The sequence below is a fragment of the Arvicanthis niloticus genome, chromosome 13 (genome assembly GCF_011762505.2).
Source record: "Arvicanthis niloticus isolate mArvNil1 chromosome 13, mArvNil1.pat.X, whole genome shotgun sequence".
NCBI classification, from domain to species: domain Eukaryota; kingdom Metazoa; phylum Chordata; class Mammalia; order Rodentia; family Muridae; genus Arvicanthis; species Arvicanthis niloticus.
Window position 1 is genome coordinate 68,702,408 of NC_047670.1, and position 24,445 is coordinate 68,726,852.

At 42.2% G+C, this 24,445-nt stretch overlaps 1 protein-coding gene across 5 annotated transcripts in view; it reads right to left on the minus strand.

Annotated features, from left to right (window-relative positions):
- The window catches only part of Adamts20 (ADAM metallopeptidase with thrombospondin type 1 motif 20), a 119,173-nt gene that overhangs the window by 51,806 nt on the left and 42,922 nt on the right, over positions 1–24,445 (minus strand). For 2 of the 5 annotated variants that reach the window (XR_013103426.1, XM_034516690.2), the window contains exons 10-23: positions 23,842–23,983; positions 21,998–22,102; positions 20,349–20,494; positions 18,572–18,753; positions 18,338–18,474; positions 16,538–16,655; positions 12,995–13,090; positions 9,946–10,112; positions 9,678–9,807; positions 5,618–5,744; positions 2,336–2,546; positions 2,012–2,176; positions 1,448–1,612; positions 334–453 (exon numbers count right to left, since the gene is read on the minus strand). Coding sequence is in view for 2 of the 5 variants with exons in the window: in XM_034516690.2 (XP_034372581.1) it covers positions 334–453; positions 1,448–1,612; positions 2,012–2,176; positions 2,336–2,546; positions 5,618–5,744; positions 9,678–9,807; positions 9,946–10,112; positions 12,995–13,090; positions 16,538–16,655; positions 18,338–18,474; positions 18,572–18,753; positions 20,349–20,494; positions 21,998–22,102; positions 23,842–23,983 (2,011 nt within the window). In the remaining 3 variants the exon portion in view is untranslated. Of the gene's footprint in view, positions 1–333; positions 454–1,447; positions 1,613–2,011; positions 2,177–2,335; positions 2,547–5,617; positions 5,745–9,677; positions 9,808–9,945; positions 10,113–12,994; positions 13,091–16,537; positions 16,656–18,337; positions 18,754–20,348; positions 20,495–21,997; positions 22,103–23,841; positions 23,984–24,445 lie in introns of those variants that run through there. The other 3 variants (XR_013103427.1, XR_013103428.1, XM_076911942.1) reach the window with 3 other exon arrangements.

The window sequence follows — 24,445 nt, forward strand, 5'->3', positions numbered from 1 at the left end:
TCTTGTAGAGCAGATAGAGAAGAGCCTTAGGATAAACATGGCGGGGGGGGGGGCAAAACCAAGAATGACACATTTTTATATTCTGTATTTTAGAAAGTGCTTTAAGGTGTAGATGAAAAGGACAAAAAAACTATATACATCCATATATATATATATATATATATATACACATATAAATGTACATATATACATATATACAATATATGTACACACATGCACACATATATAAATTACATATATACATATATATACACATATAATTTGTGCTCATAAATAGCCCTTCTATTCTACATAAGTATTTCTTCTTCTGATCCATGAAGAGACCTCCTTTACCTGTCTGTCACTTGGCTGGCTGGCTCTTGGGCATTCTCTGTCATCTACCACAGTGCCAAATATCTCACTGACACACTTAACAACACGCATCTGATATCCATGTCCACAGGTGGCTGTGCACTGAAAAGAAACCAGTTTCCAAGGGTTACACAAATTGCCACCTTCTTGGAGAACTACAGTCGTATACAGTTAACCATGTACTTTCTGTAGCTGTTTTGACCAACCCCTGGTGTCAGATGACACCTGTAACCAGCAAATTGAATTGACATGTCTGTTTGTTCAGATTTATTGTGCAGTTATTACCTAAACACACCGCCGTTAACCAAATGCACCATGACTAATGTATTTTTAAAGTTGTCAGGTTCCGATGTTAATAGAGTCCTGCTATGCCAGGTGAGGAAACAACACAGTTTTGGTAAAACATAGACCTGTCTGATGAACATACATCATCTAATGTATTAAATACAGATTTTTCTCTAAAAAGAAATATGTATTTCATGAAAGAAATGAGAGGAGCCTTCCATCAGCCCTGGAAGGTACCATGGGACGCTGCACTTCCCCACCTCACCTGGCGTGACCATCCTTCACCTCAGAGCCTCAGGCCAGACTCCTAAACACAGTAAGGGCAAAGTAAGCACAGACACTGGACATGGTTATGTGTTTGTGGAAACTGGTGGAGGAAGGTATTTTCAGCATTTTGGTGAAAGTAAATTTAAAAACAAAGCTGAATAGTAAGCATGGCAAACCTATCAGGAACTGCATTTCAGTTACACATTTTCAAATATTATTATGTGTGTGTGTGTGTGTGTGTGTGTGTGTGTGTGTGTGTGTGTGTTACATATGCCATTGTACTTGTATGGACGTCAGAAAGCTTTGTGGAGTCAGTTTTCCCCTTCTACCTTTTATGAAAGTTCCCGAGATCAAACTCAATATCAGGCTTTATTTATGGCAAGTCCCTCACCCACAGAACAATCTTACCAGCCCCTAGGATGTATTTCTAAGTGACACCGAGATATTTCCCTGCCTCCCCTAAGGAGAGAGTTCATTATTACAGTCTTCCAGCCATTCTCTATGCAGTTTTGTAGAAGCAGAGAAGACACGGTCATATACTCACAGAACCCCATGGTCCTACATGCCAAGAAGCGCACGCACGGAGCTCACAGGGTCTCAGGGACTCCGGCTTGGTACTGGCATTGCAGAAGCCATCCCTCACGGGGTCTTCACTCCGCTGACACCAAACCTGCCTCTGCTTCATTCCTTTTCCACATGTGACAGGACACTGAGATGTGAACACAGCCGCATTACAAATTATCACAACTATCCACTAGCCCCCTACTCCTCTAGAGACATTCGCTGGGTAAAACTCCTAACATCTGTTGCCCAGGTCCCATTAAAATACTCATCTATTCTAGAAACAAAGATTCAAAGATAACCTTCGGAGAAGTGTGTGACCCACGATGCGATGGTACTCCCACTTTTTTTCTGAAGGCAGTGGTAAGCTAAGTATCAGTAAACGTCACCGCTGGCCTGATGTTCATCAATAGCCCCGGAACTAGACAGTTTTATATGTTTTTACTGCTTTTCTGATAAATATATTTGGACCTTAAAGTTCTGGGGTGTAAGTTCCCGTAGTATGACACTCTATAGCAGTTTTTCTGAGCCACATGTTTAATGTTACCTCACTCCACTCACTCGTTGCCCAGCTGGGACACGGAAATTCATTGCAGGTCCCCAGCACCACCCGAGGAAGCTCCTGGCACTCTCGTTCAGCAAGGCGGTGGCCAAAGCCATTTACACAGTAGGACTCTCGAGTCTTCTCGCCACTGCCACAACTCCTAGAACACTAATTAGAAATGAAACCAAACCAGTGACTTTTAGAAAAAAAAAAAGAAAATCAAAGTTTTAACAATAATATATTTTAGAGTACTAGAAACATTTAACTGGTGAAAGGGGACCCCCCCTTTTTTTTTTTTTAAAAAAAAAGCGACACGTTGTATTTTACCTGGGACCACTCTGAATAATGCCACCTTGTTAAAACACAGCTGCCGTGGCATGGCTCTCGGGTGGGAGGTTTGAGCTGGTCACCACAGTACTGATCTCCTACTGGGACAGTTTGTCCTTTATGAACGGAATACTTCATGCAGTGAACGTCCAGGGTCCTGTATCCCTGGCCACACTGGGATGAGCAGTCACTTTTCCCAGTGATGTGCCACCTAGAGAGGAGATGTTAGCATAGTTAAGAACAGTGTTTATGAATATTAATTTAAATTAAATTTAGAGGCTTGGGCACATGGCTTAATTTTTTAAACTTTTTAAGAGTTCAGGGATAATTTATTAGAAATTATTTGATAAATCACTGAATTAAGAATAAAAAGTACTTATATTGGACCTTGTTGTATTATCTGAAGATCTGGCCAGAGGACTGGCCATGAACCTCAGAACAGGGGGCAAGGGATCTTGCCACGAAATGCCAGGAGCCTGGCTAGGATGTTAAGGATGTTGAACAGAAACTTCCTTTTCTGTTCTTATTCAACACAAAGCTAAATGGCTGAACATAGGCTGAGAGCATTGCTTCCTTTTAAATAAAACTCAGACGCTCTCCTTCAGCTTTGCAAATTTGTAAATAAAATCACATTGAACTCAATGTCCATGCTGAGTTAGCATGTAATCAGTTATCTTGGTTTATAAACATTTTCATAACAAGGTGGCCTGCTTTACACCTGGGAGGTCAAAGTAGGGGGTTTTATAGGTTCGGGGACAGCCTGGGCTACATAATAAGACAGTGTCTCAAAATAAACAGTGCTTTGGAGATTCTTGGTCCCATGAAGGCTGGACACTGAGTGTGGGGGAATTCGAGGGAGATGAGGTGGGAGTTGGGGGTAGGTGGGGACACATCCTCATAGAAGCAGGAGGAGCGGGGATAGGATAGGGGGTTCCTGGGCTGGGGCGGTGGAATGGAGTAAGGGGATAACATCTGAAATGTAAATAAAATATCCAATAAAAAAACAGTGCTTTGTTTGTTTGTTTTTTGTTTTGCTTTGGCCTGAGTCTATTGTCATAAACAGTGGTTTAATAGAGTCCCATGTGATCTGGAAGCCACTGGATCAATGAAGATGCTGTGTAGTCTTCATCTGTACAACAGGAGACCGTGTCTAAGTGTGCGTTTACTGATTGCAGCCATAAGTGTTACTTTAGTTGGACAGTTCAGCCCTAAGTGGTGGGACTTTCACAGTAGGGTCCGCAGTGGGGTTCTGTGTAGCATGCACATGGGGTCCGCAGTGGGGTTCTGTGTAGCATGCACATGGGGTCCGCAGTGGGGTTCTGTGTAGCATGCACATGGGGTCCGCAGTGGGGTTCTGTGTAGCATGCACATGGGGTCCGCAGTGGGGTTCTGTGTAGCATGCACATGGGGTCCGCAGTGGGGTTCTGTGTAGCATGCACATGGGGTCTGCAGTGGGGTTCTGTGTAGCATGCACATGGGGTTCGCAGTGGGGTTCTGTGTAGCATGCATATGGGGTTCGCAGTGGGGTTCTGTGTAGCATGCACACCATCTTTCCAGAGCTAGGAAAACAGTTTGAGCTGAGTAGTCAGTATGGACTCAACCCAGAAGTACTGCCCTCATGGCATGTTTTCAGATGCAATCAATCAGCTTATGGATTGCCTTTCTCTGTATATTAATAGAGAATATACAGAATACACAGAAAGATGATATAAGTAAACCATGTCCCATGAATGAAAACTTTGTTTTCATTAAAACAAATGAAAACTTTTGTTTCATTAAAAAAAGAGAGAAAAGTTCTTGTGTAAAAAAAAATGAGTCTCAAAGATACTAGGTTCCAGTTTTTTAAATGTATATGTGTGTGTGTGTATGCGTGTGTGTGTCTATTTGTGTGTTTGTGTGTGTCTATGTGTATGTGTCTGTGTATGTCTGTGTGTGTTTCTCTGTGTGTACGTGTGTATGTGTCTGTGTGTGTCTATGTGTCTGTGTGTCTGTGTGTCTATGTATGTGTGTATGTGTGTCTATGTATGTGTGTGTGTGTGTGTGATCTTACCATCTTCCAAATGAAATCTTGGTTGCTCTAAAACTATGCAAACGCTGAGTATATTGGTGTCACACTAACCGCTGGAGGCAACTGTGGAGGTGTGTGTGCCTTAGAACTTAAGGTTCCTTGAGCACATCTAACTTTAATCATGGTAGACTTAAGACTCCACAGGATACACTGACTCCCAGTCAGATGATCTCCTCCTCTGCAAACCCCAGGCCAAACCTTAGTATATAAACAGGGTCAGTCTGGGAATCTTACTGCAGTAGCTAAAATACAGCCTTTGGAAGCTGGTTAAATAGTTTTCTTGGGATGCATATCACAACTTCTAGTTAATTGCTGTATTCTCTATTTAGAAATATTTGTAAAAAAAAATATTGTTCACTAAGTAAAAATGGTAACTTTAGCCAAATTATCCCAACCATAGCCTAGCATACAGCTGTATAATAAAGCATGGGGTTGAGACCTCATTCCTCTGAAGGACTCTGCTGTGCTCCATGCAACATCAGTAGCCATTTCTGTGAGGCTTTTCTTTTGTGCCTTCACAAATGCCACAGTATATCCAAATTCTCACTCTTCACACATGAAGGAGAGGTTCTGGCTATCTCTTAATATTAAATATCGCCTGGCACAGGGTAATTCCTTTCATTGGAATATGAGGTTATTAAGTTTTTGCTTTTAGCATACATCAGTCTATTAACCAGTCACACACATAAGCAGCCTCACACACAAACACCTAAGAAATTTAGAGTTTGGTATAGAAGTGTCAACTTGCTTGCACCTTGCTTCAGATTGTTAATATATTGACCCAATTCTAACATATCAGGGAACTCTATACTCTCTCGTTCTCAAATGTTATATGATGTTGATGGGGTCTTAATCTCAGCTGGAGTTGTACAATCATGCTACACGAACCTACTGTGTCAAATCTTTAAACCATGGGTTTTCAGGTTATAGTTTATCTGGATTTATTTTACAGAATAAATTGCTTCCATGTTGTACACAGTATGCCTACATACTGGTATTTAGCTAATACAATTAATTCAAAAGTCACATGAATTACCAAGCAAGGACATGAAGTAGAGAGTGTTATAAACAAAGGACAGGACAGAAGACGGGATTAACTAGCTGCTGGCTCTGCTGCTGGCTCTGCGTGAGGCGTGAGGCACCGTGCTGGATGTCTTACCTAGCAATTAGCTAATCGTCATTACGAGTTACCTCACATGGGACTTCTATTTTACCTGAGTTCACAGTCCGTATTGCACTTTTCAGTCACAAGCAGTGGCAGCGGTAAGTGGCCACAACTTTGATCAGATACAATTGCATGATCACTCTTACGAACGCAGGCAATTTTTCTTCTGTGAAGACCTTGGCCAGAATGAAATGAAAATTAAAAATTAAAGAGAAATTTATTTAAGTAGATGCCCCATAATTACACTAACTAGCACAAATGACTCAGTAGGAAAGCAGAAATTTTCGATAGTATTTGCAGGTTGATAGTATGTTAATTAGTCTTGTCAGGAATTACTTTTTATAAGCTGAATCCGCAATGACCCGGAAGTGGGACTGAGGGTGGGAGTTTGTACTGAGCGGCCCAAAGTAAAGCTATAGAGTTAAAAAAAAAAAAAAAAAAATCCATCACCTCCACAACAATAGGGCCAGCATGGAAGTCATGTTACTACTAGATTGTTGTCCCCATGGATTACTTTCTAATATATGTGCTGTCACAGTGCTATGACAACCTCCACGTCAAGTGGAATGACACTTGTGAACTGACTAGCAGGATACAGCCAATGACAACAAGCCCTGTCCTTTCCCTTCAGAACAGTGCTGTCCATATAGGGCTGACCTTTCAGACAGGAAACATGAATGGTAAAGGTAATGACATTTGCAAGTCAGAGATTACTAGTTCCACAGGTTGCAGGGGACAGAATGGAAGGGTGACTCATGGGGGTGTGTAGGGGCCCTGAAACTCCTCTGTGTGACCCTGGAATGTGGGAACACATCACCATTCGCTTGTCAAAACCCACAGAATTCACAGCATGATGAAGAAGGACTCTAGCGTAAACTATGGGTCTTGCCAAGAGTCAGAACTAGCTTGTTTGTTATATACACATGTCAACGGACGCAAACATTCATGGTGGAGCATGGGGTGGGGGAAGAGGACCAGGACAGATGGGGCAAGTCGGGAATATTCGGCTCTTCTGTACTTCCACTGTTTTCTAGGACTAACGCTGCTCTAAAAGTAAGGTCTGACTTTGTTTCCAGGGCAGGGAAAAACATGGCAATGAACCCTGAAACATGGTCTGATCAAGGACAGCCTCGGTTCACCCCACAGAGACTGGGCAGCTGTTTCTCTTCAGGACAGCCAGGGCCAGTGCACCCTGAGTCTGCATCCTCTTCAGGAGCTGAAGCACTCAGTGACACGGTCAGATTTCTGTTTGGTGAACGTTAGACTTTGTACTCGCACTTGGCTAAACACGAACACGTGTTTATCTCAGATCTAGTCTAAGCCCTCTTTAAAATAAATGTAAATGATTTTGAGAGGCACGTAAGTAAAGGAGCAAAAGAAAATAAAGAAAGGAAACAAAGCCGACGAGAAGAGGGACCTGGGAAGATGAAAAGCGATGGTAAATGCTTCAGACAGAACCAAGGCCGGCAGAGCCCGACCTTGTGAGGGCAGGAGGGGTAGGTACAAAAGCAAAGACTAGGTTAGAACTCAGATTCAGAGGACAGCTAAACTACAACTGCTCCAGTCACCAGAAGCAGGCTGTGAGCCTCAAATGCCATTTTGTACTTTCTGTAGTTGAAATAAGACATAAAAGGAGACGAGCAAAACTAAGTTTAATGGCTCTTATCTTTAACCCCAAATGTATTAAATTTGATCATTTCAAAATGCTGTTATAAAAACTATTAAATTTTTTTTTTTACTTTCTTTTCATTTTAATCTCCAAAATCTAATGGACAGCTCACACATGAAGACAGACTAATCTGGGATGGCTGGTGGCTGCCATACTGGACAGTACAGCCCTAGCACAGGAAAGAAGGGTCTCACGGGACAGAAACATGTTGACTAAGGATGTCGCCCTCACATCCCAGCTCCCTGCACTCTCCATGCCTACTACATCCAAGGCAGTTCCATTTTCCCCACCATGGTCAATGGAAGACAGGATTTTTTTCTCTTGGGGCACTGTCCCAAAAAGAAATAATCAACTGACTTTAGGGTCTTCTCCCATCACTTATGTGATCCAAAAAGCAGTTTTAGTTCTTACATATCAAAAAGCATCAATGCGGACTTCAGGAAGCCTCAAACATGAGAGATAAGAAAAACCAAATGAGCAGGAAGTAGGCACGGCTAGAGCTGTTAAGCAAGGAGGTCACAGATGGGACATTATGAAAAGGCTTCAATTTAAGAGACTTCACCTTCAAATAAGATAAACTCCTCTAGGAAGATGAAAGATGAGTGTGAGAAAATCATCAAAAAAATTTTAAAAACCCCAAGAAGAATCTATTTCCAAAACGATTGCTGTAAAAAAAAAAAAAAAAAAAATCACAGGAAGATGAGGAAGAACAGCCCATCAAGGAATCCATGTAGGCTGCTGAGGAAGCCCCAGGTAGATGTGGGTTGGTGTTACGGACCAATCCCCGAGGGCCCTGGGAATTGGTAAACGCTTCCTCTGGTCCACATGCAGATGTGGATAGAGTGTACAGGTAACAGGGACTGGGGCTTCCTTCCACTCAGAGACTTACAGCCTGAGACCGATTCACTACGGAGACCTTCCCCAGAGCCTCGGGACCCCTCCCTCTCAGGCTGCGCATAGCATAGGAAACGCGCTGAGGTTCCGGGTTGATGCACAGGTGGGGCAGCTCTGTCGGGCTAGCATGGTTCTATCCAATCCCAGTCTTCCCTTAATAAGCCTGCATCTGTCCTTTCCTCGTTTCCCTGTTTCCCCAGTCCCCAAGCCATGCAGGTCAGAGCAGTGCATCCTGTTCTCTGACATCATCAGAACTAAGGAGCGGATCCAGAAAGCTTTAAGATTGGGGGATGCCCTGTACAAGCCCAGGGAAGTAAAGAGCAAGCTGAAGAAGAAGCCAAAGGGCAAGGCCTTCATGTGTTTAAAGACAGGTTGTCTGTCTAGAATTTACACCATTAAAGAATTTGTCAAGCATTTCAGAAATGGTAAGTCGCACCCCTCCCCCAATTCCCTTTCCTTCTCCAAAATTTACTGTGGTCTGTTTCCCTTAATGAGGGAGGTTAATATAAAAGAGGATTTGTGAGATTAAAGAAATACTGAAGAGAATCCCCAGGGTGATATTGAAGGGGTGTCTAAAGGAGGACAATTATACAGTGAGTCTAAAGCAGCACACATTGAAGAGCAAAGAGGGATACTGCAAAGACAGAGAAAACTATACTTAAAAATAACATGAGAAAATTTTAAGTCAAAAATGTACGGCTGTTCTAAAGTCTTGAGTATGAGTTACTTTCAGAGCAGAGAAAAAACAAGTAACAAGCCACAGAGCGACACAGAGCAGAGAATCCGATCACAGTATTTGATGTCCAAGGAATTCATAGTTCCCATTTTCCTGCTCACTGTCTCTCAGATCCTGTTCTTGAGGTATCCATTGTATTCTAGAATCTTCCCTCCTTCGTCTGTTGCTTGGCTTGTTGTCTCACATCCACAGGCACACCCCTTATATCTGTTTACACATTGAGTGCAGGGTGGCTGCTCCCACCTCTCTGAACTCCAGTTGTCTGCTGCAAAGTTCACCCAAGGCCTCTTCCTCAAATGAGCTCTTGAACCTTCCTAGTGCAGCAGCTAGACTTCCTGTCAACTTGACACAAGCTAGAGCCATTGAATGAGGGAGCCTCAACTGAGAAAATGCTTCATAAGTTTGACCTGTGGGCAAGACTGTGGGACACGTTCTTGATTAATGATTGATTCGGGAAACCACGGCCCATTGTGGGTGGTGCCCCGCCCCATTTTGCTTTTGGCCATGATGTTTGATCAAATGGGATTCTAAGAAAAGATGTGTGGAGGGCAATGATGGGGGGGGGGGTACTAACCTGGAAACCTAGAGGGAAAGGAGAGAAAGAAACAGTGAAAGACACTGAGAACAGTAAGGTTGGTGGGATGGTTAGCCACAAGGAAAAGAAAGACTGAGAAGAAGGGGTACAGACGGGACACTTTGCATGCCTGTGTGCTCCGTGGATGGAATTTCTCATTAGCCAGCCAGACTTAAGGGAAATCCAAACAATACCAGCATGCATAAACTTGGGTCTCTTATTTAGGGCCAGGGTACCTTGGCACATTTTGGTACAGTCTTGCCACGGCCCATACGGATCCCAGGAGAACAGATTACTCCTCTCCTCAATGGGGATGTTGAAGGAATAGTGCACATCAGGGTTGTATAAATTACCCACACACAGCACCTCAATAAAATACAGAGGAACACACAATTAATTTATAAAAGATAAACATTGTTCTTATAACTGATAATGTCAAGCATTTGACTAGTCCACTGATGAAGACTGCAGCTGTGCCCCACCCACCGCTGAATAAGCCGTTACCTGCAGAACAAGCTCCGCCTCCAGCCGGTCTGTGCTATTAATTCTCTCAATCGAGTTGTTTGACCCACTGTATTCGAAAACAGCACCCTGGATGTTGATCTCTTTCTTTGCCATACTTACAACAAAGTTTCCATTCAGAAGGAAGTTCCCTTGAGTGTCAGATAATGCTGTAAAACAATACAGTGAGGCTCATGAGACAGGGAACGGAACGCACCAGGTGGGAGTTAACTGTCTCCGCTTTTAAATTCAAACGCTTTTCTGAATCTGAAGAAAACAAATATAAACGGATGTTAAGGAAACAAACCACTTTATGGTGCTGTGGTCCCTCATCTGCGAGTAGGAAAACTTGAACAGAACAGCCAAGTGTGTTAAGACAAATTCATTCTACCCTGCTGTATCCCAAAACCTCTTCAGAGGCACAAAACAGGAAGGGGACACAGGAAGAGGAGAAACTGGACGAACTAGAGTGCCCCTATGCAGAGCACCCAACTAGTCAGTCACCAGTGCAGAGAGCAAAGCACAGCCATCTGCATTCCATTTATGCTTAATTCAAAACAAGTGTGCAAAGCCTTAACGTCTTAAGGCCAAATTTTACAATTAAGTTAGCCCTTTGACAATGTCATACACGGATGCAATGCATTCTGGTGACTCTCCCCACCCTTTACCTCCCCCCCAACCCCTATTCTCTCCCACTTCTCTCCACTAATTCTGTCCTCTGATCATGACTCTTAGTTTGGTTTTGTGGGCCATTTAATTTAACCAGGGCCATCTGTGTGACCACTGGACAGGGATCCGAGCAACATAAAACACTAGCAGGGCACCCCATCCCCACAGAAATGTCCACAGTTGTTCACAAAGAAGCTGTTGTTCACATTTGATACGTGTGACTCTTTTCAAAATAGTATCTTCCTTTCATAGACCCTTTCAGTCAACCTTTAACTGATTCCTATTAGAGAATCAATATAAACCCTGGTGATCATTATTATCAACTCGATTGTATCTAGACTCTCCTGGAAGGCAAGCTTCCTGAGAGGGACCGTCTGGATGATGTGAGGCACTGGCCATGCCCATGAAGGGCCATCTTGATTATGCTTACTGAGGTTAGGATTCCCTAACACTAAGCAGCACCATTCCTGGGCTTGGGTCCAGTCTGTATAGAAGAGAATGCTAGCGAGCACAGGCAGTCATCAGTCTCTGACTTCTTACTGTAGCTGTCAGGTCACCAGCTGCCTTGCACAACGCCTGTTTCGCAGACCTTCTCTGCCTGCTGGATACACCCTTGACATATAAGGCCAAAACAACCCCTTTTACCTTAAATGTCTTTTCTCGGGGTATTTCATCACAGCAACAGCAACAGACTCCTGTCATACATGTACACGTGTGTGTATATATAAAATGTATTCATAATTTGCTCCATCTAAATACAGAGTTGCATGGAGTCCATAGCTGTGTGGAAGTGAATCATACAAGACTAGCCCATTGACTTTTACTTCTCAATGCTCTGGAGCACTCTGTATTTTATAAACATAAACCCTTATATTAACCAAGTACTTCTCTCTTGAATTTGACTTGTGATAATTCAGCAGGACCTGAAAAGAAATCTTGAAGAAAATATGTACTTGGCATCCTGAGAACTTCACCCAAAGGATACAAGCCACTGATTCTGAAAGTTGAAGCAACTTTATAGATCACACTAAAGAACAAATAAAGTTTGACATCTGTCTCGTGGAACAGAAACTCCTCTGTGTAAGGAGATGGGCTTTATCTAACACCCACACGCTTATTTAAGGGACTTTTGGTGACATAAAATTCCACGCTTATTTAAGGGACTTTTGGTGACATAAAATTCTCAAACAATAAACTCTTTTGAAACCCTTCCAAGTGACCCGTGAGCCTATTTTTCTGACTACAAGTTAGACAGAGGTTTTCATGTTACTGTGTAAGCTCACTTATACGGTAGGTACCTTGATAGCACATTTCTAATCTTAAACTTGGAAAGAACCAGCGGACTTCCAGGAAGCTGTGGCCAGGATAATCACTTATCTATATTTTGGTAGCACGCATCTCTGGCTGCATACCAAGGGGATATGTTTACATAGGAGAAATTAATACTGCCTAAATATGACGGGACAAAAAGCAGGACATTTGCATGCATCCAGGTCTCTGGGACATGTTTTGCATTCATAGCGATGGAAGTAACACAGCATGAAACCAAGCATTCTTCTGTGAGCAGCTCAGCTGGGGATGTGGGTCGCACATACACAACACTGGTGCAGAGAGCTCCAGCTGATTTATTACTGCAAGAGTCTAAACTTTCATGCCAGAGATAGCTTGCACCTGCTGAAGGGCTAGCCCTGTATCCCTGACTCTATGATGCCACCTATGCTTTCTGCAATATGCTGTTCATAACAAAGTCACCTTGCTGGTGGTATGAGTCACGTGGGCCAAAATTTCAAATCTTACTAACTGGAAGCAGATAAATTGCCTTATCGGTTGTATATCACCCTCTTCTCCAGGTTAAAAAATTTGATAATTCAGGAATTGGCTAACTCTGAGAAGAAAACCCGTGTAAACACTCTCTTCATGTTTCTAGCTAAGCAAAATTCTCCAAATCTGAAATAAGTGTTTTTCTTTAAAAAAAGGAAACAAAAATTTCTACTTTACACACTAGAAATACACAATGACCATATTCGGTAACAACTCGAAATATAAGATTATTTACATACAGAAGAAATTTAAGTAAAATTGCATTTAAGTACTTTTCCTACATGCTGAAAACTCATTTAAGGATAGCCAAAGAGTGAGCATTAGAAAGGAAAGAAATTTATTCCGAATATACATGCAACTTTTATTGACTAAACCTTTGATTACCTAAGATATTATAATGAAAAACAAAAACTGAAAATTTTCCCCATCATTTCTTTGTTCTTTCTAAAAGGACATATTATACGTAGCTTAAAGGTATAAATAAAACTACCTCAACCACAGACGTCCAAGAAACTGCACACACGCCATACATACATCACTGCTGCTTGCTGCACATGCTTACCAAGATAGTTGTCATCTTCCGGTCTTCCAGAATAGCTGTGCTGAAGAATTTCAATGTTTGTAGCCCCTGCAGGGATCTTCACAACAACATTGTAACCTGCAAAATAGTTTTGCAAGTGTAACATTTCACAAAACTGTAAATGCACTTCATTGGCCCCTTTCATCCCTAATCTGCAGGGTGAACTCCCCAAAGTGTCACTATTACACGAAGCTCAGACTTCCGATCAATTTATTACCACCAAGTAGCTGCAGGACGACATGGCCTGATCACATGTAGCACGTCTTTTTACCCTTTAACATGTGGTTAAGTGGGATTTCCCGTCTGAAACTCACCTTAACACACCATGCAACACTGAGATGAGGGTAACTGCTCCAATTACACAGACTTTAAGATTAGGTTGCTTCTTAAGATTTTGTTTTCATTATTGTGTATGTTTGTGTCATGGGGGAGGGGGGGAGTGGAGCCAGCAGTGACCAGAAAACGATTTCTTTCGGATATCTGGAGCTGGAGTCAAGGCAGTTGTGAGCTACCTGATGGGGGTGCTGAGAATTGAGCTTGACTCTTCTACAAAAGCAGCAAGCGCTGCTTCTGAGCTGTCTTTTCAGCTCCAACCTTGAGATTCTTAAAGCTCAACATTTCCTGTTTTATCCTACTTCTGTCATTCTTAATGTATTATAGCATGTTTACCTCTGGACAACACATAATCCGGGATTTCAAATGCATTTACAAGTCTAGGGATATCAGGGCCGCTGACATGGTGTGTTGGTGACCAAATAACTGAAAATTTTATTATTGAGAAAATAATAAAATTTAAAATTTTTTCTTAAGCTTCTAGTTTGTACCTCAAACAAGAATTTTCATATTTACATCCAAGTTTTGCATTGCTTTTAAAAGTCTACTGACATCCGTTACAAGAAAAGTAAAAAAGTTTATTGGAGTGTATTGTGGTAAATCTCCGACCCAAACAAGTCCGGTCAAGAAAAACACAACTCAATATTTATGGTTATAAACTGCAAGCCTAGATTGGGCAGATTTACCATTGCACTACTCTATTCCCCAGCTATGAGATCCCTTAAAACCTGCGGTTTTCTAAGCTACATTCTTCTCCTCCTTCTTGTCCTTCCAACAACGGCTCCATTGGCTCCTCCGGCTCCTCTGGCTCTCCGATGCCTACGTAGCCTCTCTCCTGGCAACTTCCTCTTCTGACTCCTCCTCTTCCGACTCCTCCCCTAAGCCTTTTTCTCCACCTCCCCTTCTACTGCCCAATCACTGGCTCTAGCCTTTATTTTACAAATTCAATTGGACAGAAGGTTCACAAGATTCACTCCTTCTCTGCAGCCCCTCCCAGGAGTGGAAATACCATGAAAACAAAAGGCTGGGGGTATCCACAACACTTCCCCTTTCTGTCCAATTAAAAGACTCTTTTCTCTCAGATATAAATTGAACACAAACTATATTCCCATGTTGTAATTGTTAAAGTACAAGATAGACCTAATACCCAGTCCATCATTTTTGTTAACTAAATAGAACCTCTGCCATCTCTCTCAACTAAAAGACTTAGTTCTGAACCTGGCTTAGGAGTGGAATGAAAGTTATATCTCTAGTTTATTGGACAAGATTCTGTAATATTAGCACTGCTTGGAGAGGAAATACCATGTAAAATACACATTAAACAAGAAAGTGGGAACCTTTCCTGACCCTAGAAATACTCACAGAGCCAGCTGAATCCTCCAGGTGAGGCGCAATCCTCCAAGTGCTCAAGACAGCACTGTAGTAACAGATTATTCCTTGTCCTTTTGAAAATGAACTCCCTCAGTTTAGTACATGAATAAGAGTTGTGGTTTCTCTTATGTCTTAAATTTGAAAAATACTGTGCCATGGTTACAGTCATTTAAAGATGACGCTGCCAGGTCACCTGTAGGCCTTTACAGCAACTTGACTTAGCTCTTTCATGTATCGAAACTTAGACATAAAGATAACTGCTTGACTGCTCTGTGTGTCCTGAAGTTTATAATCAAGGTTAATTTTACAACTCTCTCTGTAAAACAACTTCTTCCATGGGTCTCCTCAAAGCACTAGAAGGATGCCAGGATGAAGGTGGCCACTAGGGGGCAGATGTGCTAAATATTATCCCCACCCTGCAAATGATTTGCAGCTGGCTTCCCATTTGTGTGGGAACTATTAATCGCCACATAATTTACACAAAGGTTAAGTACTTGGCTCTAATTTAATGTGTGTGATTTTGTAACGGGAAACGTGTTTCAGTAACTGAAGTCTACAAGAGTGTCAGTGGTTACGAAAGGGGGATCAAGAATGTACCTCCCGGGAAATAACCAATAGCCAAGAGAAAAGGGAGATGCCGCTGATATTCATGACATCTCCAGCACATTAAAATGTGAATTGTCCTACACTGCTCACACGGATAAAAGTTTCAAAAGCCGAGTCTTGTGGAATAGCCTTTAACCAAATGGCTACTGTTAGCATCATGAGCTCAGTCATGGGAACATAATTTAATGTTGACGATAACTCTGTGAGAAACGAGCATTTAATGCACAAGGGAAGCCTCAAGGATCTGCTTGTATCCTTCAAAGAAAGAACATTTTCCCGGAAAATGTAAGAATGGAAGATGTTTGAGGTAGTCTTAAAACAGTTTTAAACGAAATTGAAATCATGGTCAAATATCCATTGGAACTTCAATGCACATGCTACTCGGGAAATCAAGGGGTGGCAATTGTGAGCCAACAACAAAATTAACAGTTTAACCCTTCACTTTCAATGGGCATTTTCAATACAGTCTTAAAAACAAACACAACACACAGACTAGGTATCTTCTTGAAAAAATACATAGATGACAGACAGATGACAGATAGATAGATAGATAGATAGATACATACATACATACATACATACATACATAGATTCAAATGTTAAAATAATTAGAAGCAAGTATCCTAGGAAAAGTCATAAAGATATACATTCTAACTTGTAGAAACACCATTAAAAGGTCTCCAAATTTAAGTAACATTAACACACCATGGTCAAATACCATTGAATTTGCTGTTTGATTTTTATAAATGTATCTAAGTTTTGTTGTGTTGTTGTTAAAATTTAGACGTGGGGCTGGAGATGGTCTCTGTTAGTGCAGAGGTTACTGAACATGCTAGAAGCCCTGAGCTTGGTCCCAGCACAGCATGAGGTGACCATGGGTGATGCATGCTTGTAGTCTCAGCGCCTGAGAAGTCAAGGTTGGATGGTCATAAGTGCCAGGCTAGTCTGGGATACATGAACCTCGTTCCAGAAACAAAAGACAACAAAACCACAGAATCAGGTTTTCCTCAGGCAAGTGAATTCATACATTCAAATAACATTCCAGAATCAAGGTTTAGCATCTTTACCTTTGGCCGCTTTTCATCGACAAGCACTGTGGCCTGGGGACACAGAGTCCACTGGCTATAATAAAGCATTACTGCTGTGTCTCCATTACACAGTAGAGCACGCACTCCGATGGAAGGGAAAACCAGGAGGCAAACACACTCAGCTTACCGTAATGTGCACTGTTGAAGACACCCGCCAGGGTCTGGCAAGAAGAGTTATCACCACCACACACTCCACATTTGTCTCTCTTGGCCTTGGAGTTTAGTACATGATCACAGCCAGCTTGCTTCAAAACACAATGATCACGATTCATATCATCAAGGTGACTAATTATGTGCACAGTGCACTAAAGAATACAAGGTTCTCTTCAAAGGATTCTTTCAACTAACAGGACCATGGCACAACAGAAGGCTCTCTGAGCGTCTGCTGAGCCAGGTAGGCAGAAACATGGGCGCAACTGTGTTCCCAGAGTCTAAAGATCCGAGTGCTTCAAAGGGTTTATGGAATTTTCTGAATCAATATCCTCAGATAATAACTTCTGCATTTGGACAGACAATGATTCCTATATCCGCTAATCATTTGAAAATAATAATTCAGGGCTGGAGAGATGGCTCAGCAGGTAAGAGTGCTGACTGTTCTCCCAGAGCACCTGGGTTCTAGTCCCAGCACCCACATAACTCACAACCATTTGTAACTCCAGTTCAAGGGGGTCTGACGCCCTCTTCTGACTTCTGCAGGCACATACATACAAGCAGGCAAAGCACTGACACACATAAAACATTTTTAAGAAAGCCATTCTTTAAAGAAAGATAATTCAAACAGACACATTAGCAACACATTAGAATACCCCCCAAAGATGTTGGTTTTGTTACTTTAAAAAATATATCACCTTAGAAACTCTTAGAAAAATGGGAATGTCTACTTCAAATAAACTTTTGAACAAATTTCCCCCCCCAGATTAATCCTCAGCATAAGTGTCTATCAAAGGGTTTCTCCAGACATTTCAGACAAAAGTACCACTTCTGCTCCCACAAGTGTCCTCTGGACATGACATGGCCTTTAGTTTTGTGGACTACACCTCTAAACTGAGTAACCTAGAGAGACAAGTTCATGTGCCACGTAGCTTGTTCTTCCATTCATTCATTCATTCATTCATTCATTTACTGGAGTAGTGGGGCAGGATGTGTGTGCTGTACAGGGCCTGTGGAAGTTGGTTCTCTCTATCATGTGGGCTCCAGGGACAGAACTGAAGTTGTTAGACTTGGCAGCCTCCCCATCACCCTGCTGTAAGGATTTTTGTTTTTAAATACCTAAGGTGAATATTTACACAGTGAAGGTTTATCTGTGTATCTTATGAAAGTCAAATGCATGTGGGCGTTGAGAGCACTCGGTCATATTCTGTTTCATTTCACTTGGCTATGTTGCGTGTTTAAATAAGGCATACGGCTTCGGGACCACCGGTTACTCACTTCCTCACACAGCTAAGATCTTTCTCTTTGATGAACCAGACCTGACATTTACTCAGTCACAACGCTTAGGGAGGGAGGGGACATGGATGACATGTCACCACAGGAGGCCACATCTGAAGTGGCAAAAGCCCTTTGGTAAGCCCCAGTTTGTTGGGAAACTGATCTCATTTTCATGCCAATTCTAAATATAATTGGCAAAACAAAATCAGCCATTTGAATGCACATCAGACTGCTTTTGTTTTATTTTTGTGGTGGGATACAGTAGCTGTCTAGACCAGGCTAGCCTACCTTACTCCTGAGTCCTAGACTACAGGTGTATGCCGCTGTAACACACAAAGCTGCTTCATAACAGAAGTAATCATAGTCCTAGAGTTAGCACGATATCAAAGACTACTTTAATGGCATTTGCAAGAACAAATTCTGAAGAAACAGAGACGATACCGGTTACAGAAGTAGAACAAACACGTTGTTCTTAAATAGAAACATGAGGTTTACTTACCCGACAGAGGCCCTGGACACAGATGTCATTAGTTTCTGTCCCACAGGGTGTCCCATCGGCAACTCTGTCCTTCAGCTGGTAGAAGCTGGTGGTCCCAGCGACCCGGCAATAGAGTTTACAGCGATCTTTTACGGCAACTGCAAAGAGAAGAGTCGCATTTCGGATGCAGAACGGCGAAGTTCTGCGTTTCTCTGTGGCGGAATGTTTTCGTATCAGAGCAAGGGCATTACTCACTCCCGCTGTACTTCGGAAGCCACCTCACATTGGGGGGGAGGCCGTTGATGTCGAAATGTTTACCATCAAAGTCGGAGCATTGCTTTTCTCGGAAGTCTCGCTTGCCTTTTGGACATGAATCAGTATTACATGATCGAAATTTCATCCTGCGGCCCACACAGTACCTTCCTCCGTTCCGTGGCCTAGTCAGATTCATTACATTTTAAAGCACATCAGTAAGACATCACTGCGGTCATTTATTTCTACAACTGTCCCATTCTCTGCCAGGACCAGAAAGGCCACGAACATTCTTCAAACATTTATATGTTAAAGTAAGAATTGCTTGCTGACAGGAGCCTGGTATGACTGTTCCCTGAGAGGTTCTACCAGCACCTGACCAATACAGATGCAGATACAGCTGTTAGACTGAGCCCGGGGACCCCAATGGAAGAGCTAGGGGAAAGACTGAAGGAGCCGAAAAGGATTGCAACCCCAGAAGAAGAACAATATCAACTAACTGGACCACTCAGAGCTCCCAGAGACTAAACCACTAATCAAAGAGCATACATGGAGAGAACCATGGCTCCAGATACATAAGTAGCAGAGGATGGCCTTATCTGACATTAGTGGGAGGGGAGGCCCTTGGTCCTGTGGAAGCTTGATGCCCCAGTGTAGGGGGATGCTAGAGCAGTGAGGCAGGAGTGGGTGAGTGGATGGAGAAGCACCCTCATAGAGGCAAAGGAGAAGGGGGTGAGAAGGGATGGGATGGGGGCTTGTGGAGGGGTAACTGGGAAAGGGGATATCATTTGAAATGTAAAGAAATAAAATGATCAATAATTTAAAAAATATATACAACAGTGTTTTAAGCAGTTAGAACATGAATCATAAAAATAGCACGCACACACACCCACACATACATGCACACTATAGACCTGAGACCTAGAGCTGGACACCAGAAAAGAGTCTCAGTTCTGACAACTTTAATAAGAATTAATGGTGGAGCTAAAGAATGATGTCTAGTGAGACACAGACAACGGAGAATGTCCTGGGTAACAAGAGGAACACACCCATCGTTTCATACGTGTGAGTGGGGCACACATATGCTTGCCACTATTTCAATTTATTCCTGGAAATAGACCCCAGATGTTTTGAGGGTAAGGATAATATATAATTTACCTGGCCCAACATTCCAATGTATGTTTATTCAGAGTGTATCATATTCCTGTGCACTCAAAATGCTCACTGACATAACTGTTCTGTGTGCCACCTGGCTCATGAGTTACTCTCTACAAAACGGAAACATTTAAAATCTTTCTGGGTTCTCAGCATGCTTTGGAATTGGATGAATTCATCAGCACTTACTTGGTGAAGCCTGTGAGGCATCCAGAGGAGCAAGAGGAGGAAAAGGAGGCATGTCAGGTTACAAAACAGTATAAAGCTAGTGAGTGGATACACACTTGGGGAAGAGAGCCCAACACAAGATGGAAAGCTCGGCTGTTTCACTGGAAACACAGTAAAATGAAGATGCCACCACAGACTCACCATTCACATTCACTTCTCAGACTCACACTGAAGTAGAAGACAGAATATGAAGAACATAACTCTCTTCATTCAAGTGGAGAGATCTAATCAACATTTTTTTAAAAAAAAAATCTGAATTTATAAATCAAAGTATTCCAGGCGGATTCTGAATCTCTGAAACCCGAAGACTGACCTCCAGCTCTAGAAGTGAGTGAAAGCGACTTTTACTTTCAGGTGCTTGGGATAATCTTAATTTACAGGGAATAAGAAGACGTACTCGGGCCGGTCACAGAGCCTGGCTGTGCTCTTGATTCCCCCGCCACAGGTTCTTGAACACGGGCTGTAGGGTCCCCATGGTCCCCATTCACCATCCACAGGACGGGTCTCCATGTCCCTGGTCACACACAGCCCGCGGTGGCAGTGCTATGAACAGAATAAGCACACAAACAGAAATGGCTCGTGTATCTGTAGTTAAAACATCACGGTCACTACAACAGCAGCATGAAGATGAACAGGAGAAGAACATCTGTACATTATCTAAAGCCAAGGACAACTCAGAAGTGAGGCTGCGTTTAACACCAGCCCAGAATAAATGGTCCCTATCTACTGGGTACCTAAGGTTGGTGGGATGCAAAAAGAATGTAATTATTTCTCTTTGCTTTTGAAATTCAGGTTCTCGCTGGAGAAGTAAAGAATATTTGAGATTAAAATGAAGAGTGTTTGTCCTATTCATACTAGCTCCAAAGCAGTGTTTTTCATAATGCAGTGGTCATCACAATCGTTATATGTATACATACATACGTACATATGCATACATACATATGCATACATACATATACATATATATTTGTATGTGTATATAAATCATGCATACACACATGCAAACACATACACACCCCAAACATATGCATAACTAAGGAGATAAAAGATCTCTACAATGAATACTGCCAGGGTTGGTGAGATGGTTCAGCGGTTAAGAGCACTGACTGCTTTTCTGGAGGTCATGAATTCAAATCCAAGCAATCACATGGTGGCTCACAACCATCCCTAATGAGATCTGATGCCCTCATATGGGTGTCTGAAGACAGCTACAGTGTACTTTGGGCTGGAGCGAGTAGGCCCGGAGCGAGCGAGGGTGGAGTGGGCACAGCAGCAGCAAGAGGGAGAAGGGAATGGGGGAAAAACCAAAACAAAACCTGCCAGGGTTTTGAGGATTTTGAGGAAGGAAACCAAAGACAGCAATAGACAGTGGAAAGACCTTCTGTGCCACTGGATTGGCAGAATTAATATCATGAAAATGGCTATGTTACCAAAACTAATCTACCTATTTAGTGCAATCCCCATCAAAACTCATATATAATTCTTTACAGAACTAGAAAAGAACAATGCAAGAATTACAGGGGCCCACCAAAGACTGCAAACAATGAAAACAATTCTAAGAAAGAATAAAGCTGGAGGTGTCACACTATCTCACTTCAAATTACACTACAATGTGTTTCACTTATGGGTGAAATGAATTTTAATATATATAGAACCACTAAAGATTGGAGAAAACCATTTAACACATTCAATTACATTCAACTCAAGTTTAAGGAAGAAAATATATACAATGAAAACATTTTATGTAACCGGGGAGGGGGTTGCTGACATACTAGCATTCTGAGATCTGTATTTATCGTAATCATAAAAATACAATATGTATGTCCATGTAATTACGTATATAAGTATATATAGTTTTAAAAGCAAAGTTAAAGTTAGACATTTAATTCAGTTGACATTATACTATCCCCAACAAACCCAGCAACACAATCACCTCAACTAGCTGAGCAACAGAAGACAGAAAACAACGAGAAATGCAGAAATGCAGAGGGCAGATGTTCATTCCAGAAGCTCTGGATACAAGACTCACCCTTTGAGAAAACCTACCATCCCAGGACCACAGCTCGTCCCGTCTGCCAGCGGCATGTGCTGTGTGCGACAGCCCTTGTGGACACCTTCTGCACTCGTGCACCACAGGCGCCGACATTGTTTCTGCAGAGTAACCACAGGCAGGCAAGCCAGAGCAGATATCAATACGTGGACACACAAGGTCTATGCTCCACAAAGCCGCAGGATCTGGTCCCTGGCTCATGACTGAAGCTAGACATAGCCAGCAAATGTCAAGTTCTCACCAAGTTCTCATCTACAAAGAGGGCAGCATTTACTTCAAAAACCATCTAAAATTTTACTAGTGCATTACAGGATGAGAGGAATGAGTCAAGGTGGAAATATTCAGTTATTTGAACAGGCTTCCTCTCTTTGCAAGGCATTTTTCTGGAGGTGTTGTTGTTGTTATTGAACTTTACTCATAGGTGCCCTGCCTGTCACAATGGTACAGTTTATGATTGCCACACATTCCCATGGATACTGTGAAAAGCATCAATATTTCTGATTCTGTGAAGTATGGTGCATATTTATAATTTCTGAACAAAAGCGAGAAAACCCCAGAGTCGTAGGAGCTGTGCCCAGGATAATCCCTCTACTTCTGACCTTAAACGCACAGTTTATCTGGTGTTTAAAATCAGCCCAGAAGAAAGAAACACAGCCATTACAATGGAATGGAATGCTAAGGTGACAGTCCCACGATGGATACTTAAGTTTATTAAGATCTGTGACTATAAATTCGAGGTCTTAAGTGTATTAGTTGCTATGCGGGGTGAGCTTTGCAGGTCTGCACTCTTGCTGTTACATGACCTCCACTGATCCCTTCACTAAGAATCTATCTTGCAGTAGCCTCTATGCAAGTGGTTCTCAACCGTCCTAATGCTGCAAGCCTTTGACACAGTTCCTCCTGTCATGGTGACCCCTAACCATAGAATTATTCTTGCTGCTACTTCATAACTGTATTTCTGCCACTGTTATAAGTCATAATGTGAATATCTGATATGCCGGCTATCTAGGGTCACACCTCATAGGTTAAGAAATACTGCTCTGGGTGATGAATGGCTCACTGGGGTGCAAGTGTACTAACCAGAATCTGAAATTACTGAAAAACAGAAGTTTTCAGATTTTAATTTGTTTAATACTTTGTGATATATATACATATATATTATTGTTATATATATTTATAATATGTTATAAATATATTTTATTATTTTTATATATGAATATATAATATAATATAATTATATAAGTATATTACATAATTATATCACACTGGCAGTCACAAAGTTTCCAGATTTAGAACATTTCAGATTTTGGATATTTCAGACTGGGGGCTCTCAATGTGTATACATTTATTTAAGTAAATTAAGTCTATATTCCTGGGCCCAGAAGTCCTCAGAGTCCATTAAGGTAGAAGTTGACGGGCAAGTTCATGCAAAGAAGTGAAGAAAGTATAAGGTCTGTTCTGCTTGGGAACATGAGGTGTGCACGCAACACAGCACCGACGTGATCTGCAAATCACACCCTAACTTCACACCCACATCAGAGAGAATCACGGTGGTAGACCTGATACAAGAGTTATCATACCTGATGAGTTTATGCCGTGGGAAGTGAAAGTGACCTAGGAAAGTTCCCCAAAAGAAGTTGTGAGCGTGAGCAATATTTATTTGTAAGTACCTCGCATAGTACTGAACACATCGTTAGTTTTGCTTTTTCATTGTCTTAGGCCCTTTCTAGGAAACACCACCTAATCTCTCTTCCATTCAAGAATAAATATATATTTTGAAGTACATCCTTGCTATGACTTCCAGGCAGTTTTTCAAACAGAAAGGTAGAGTCTCTCCTACCAAATAGGGACACACTTGCGACCCAGGGCCAAACATGAGCTCGCACTGTTTGTTCCCATCGTATACAGAGCCCGGGAGCTGTGGAGACAGGTCATACGTTCTTCCATTGGGTTTGTCGAGAAGACATTCTCCATGGCCAGTGCTGGAGCAAAGACAGAAAACAGGACAGCGTGAGTACACTTGCCCACGCGGTAGCATCTCCATCAGATTTCTGTTGTCCATTACTCTCAAGGACAATATTTGCACCTTCTCGTTAACTAGAAAAACAATCTCTAGTCACATCAGTAAAGCAAATATTCTGGTACGCAATGACGATATCAGTTTTGAAGAGAAGTTTTCACTGTGTCTGTTTGTCTGTCCCCACTCGGGACTAGCAGTTGAAATGTCGTGGGCGGGGCCTGTCCTTGTTTGCCTTGGAACCCTACTCACTCAAGGAAGCTACAGAGGCTTGAGGGGCGGGGCTAGGAATGGAGCTCAGTAGCAAGGCAACCACGCAGTGTCTGTAGGAACCTGGAGTCCGTACCCAGCACTGCACACAAGAACTATTGAATGACAAGTTATCACGATATAATTAACATCACACTTTCAGGACCCTTTAGCCTCA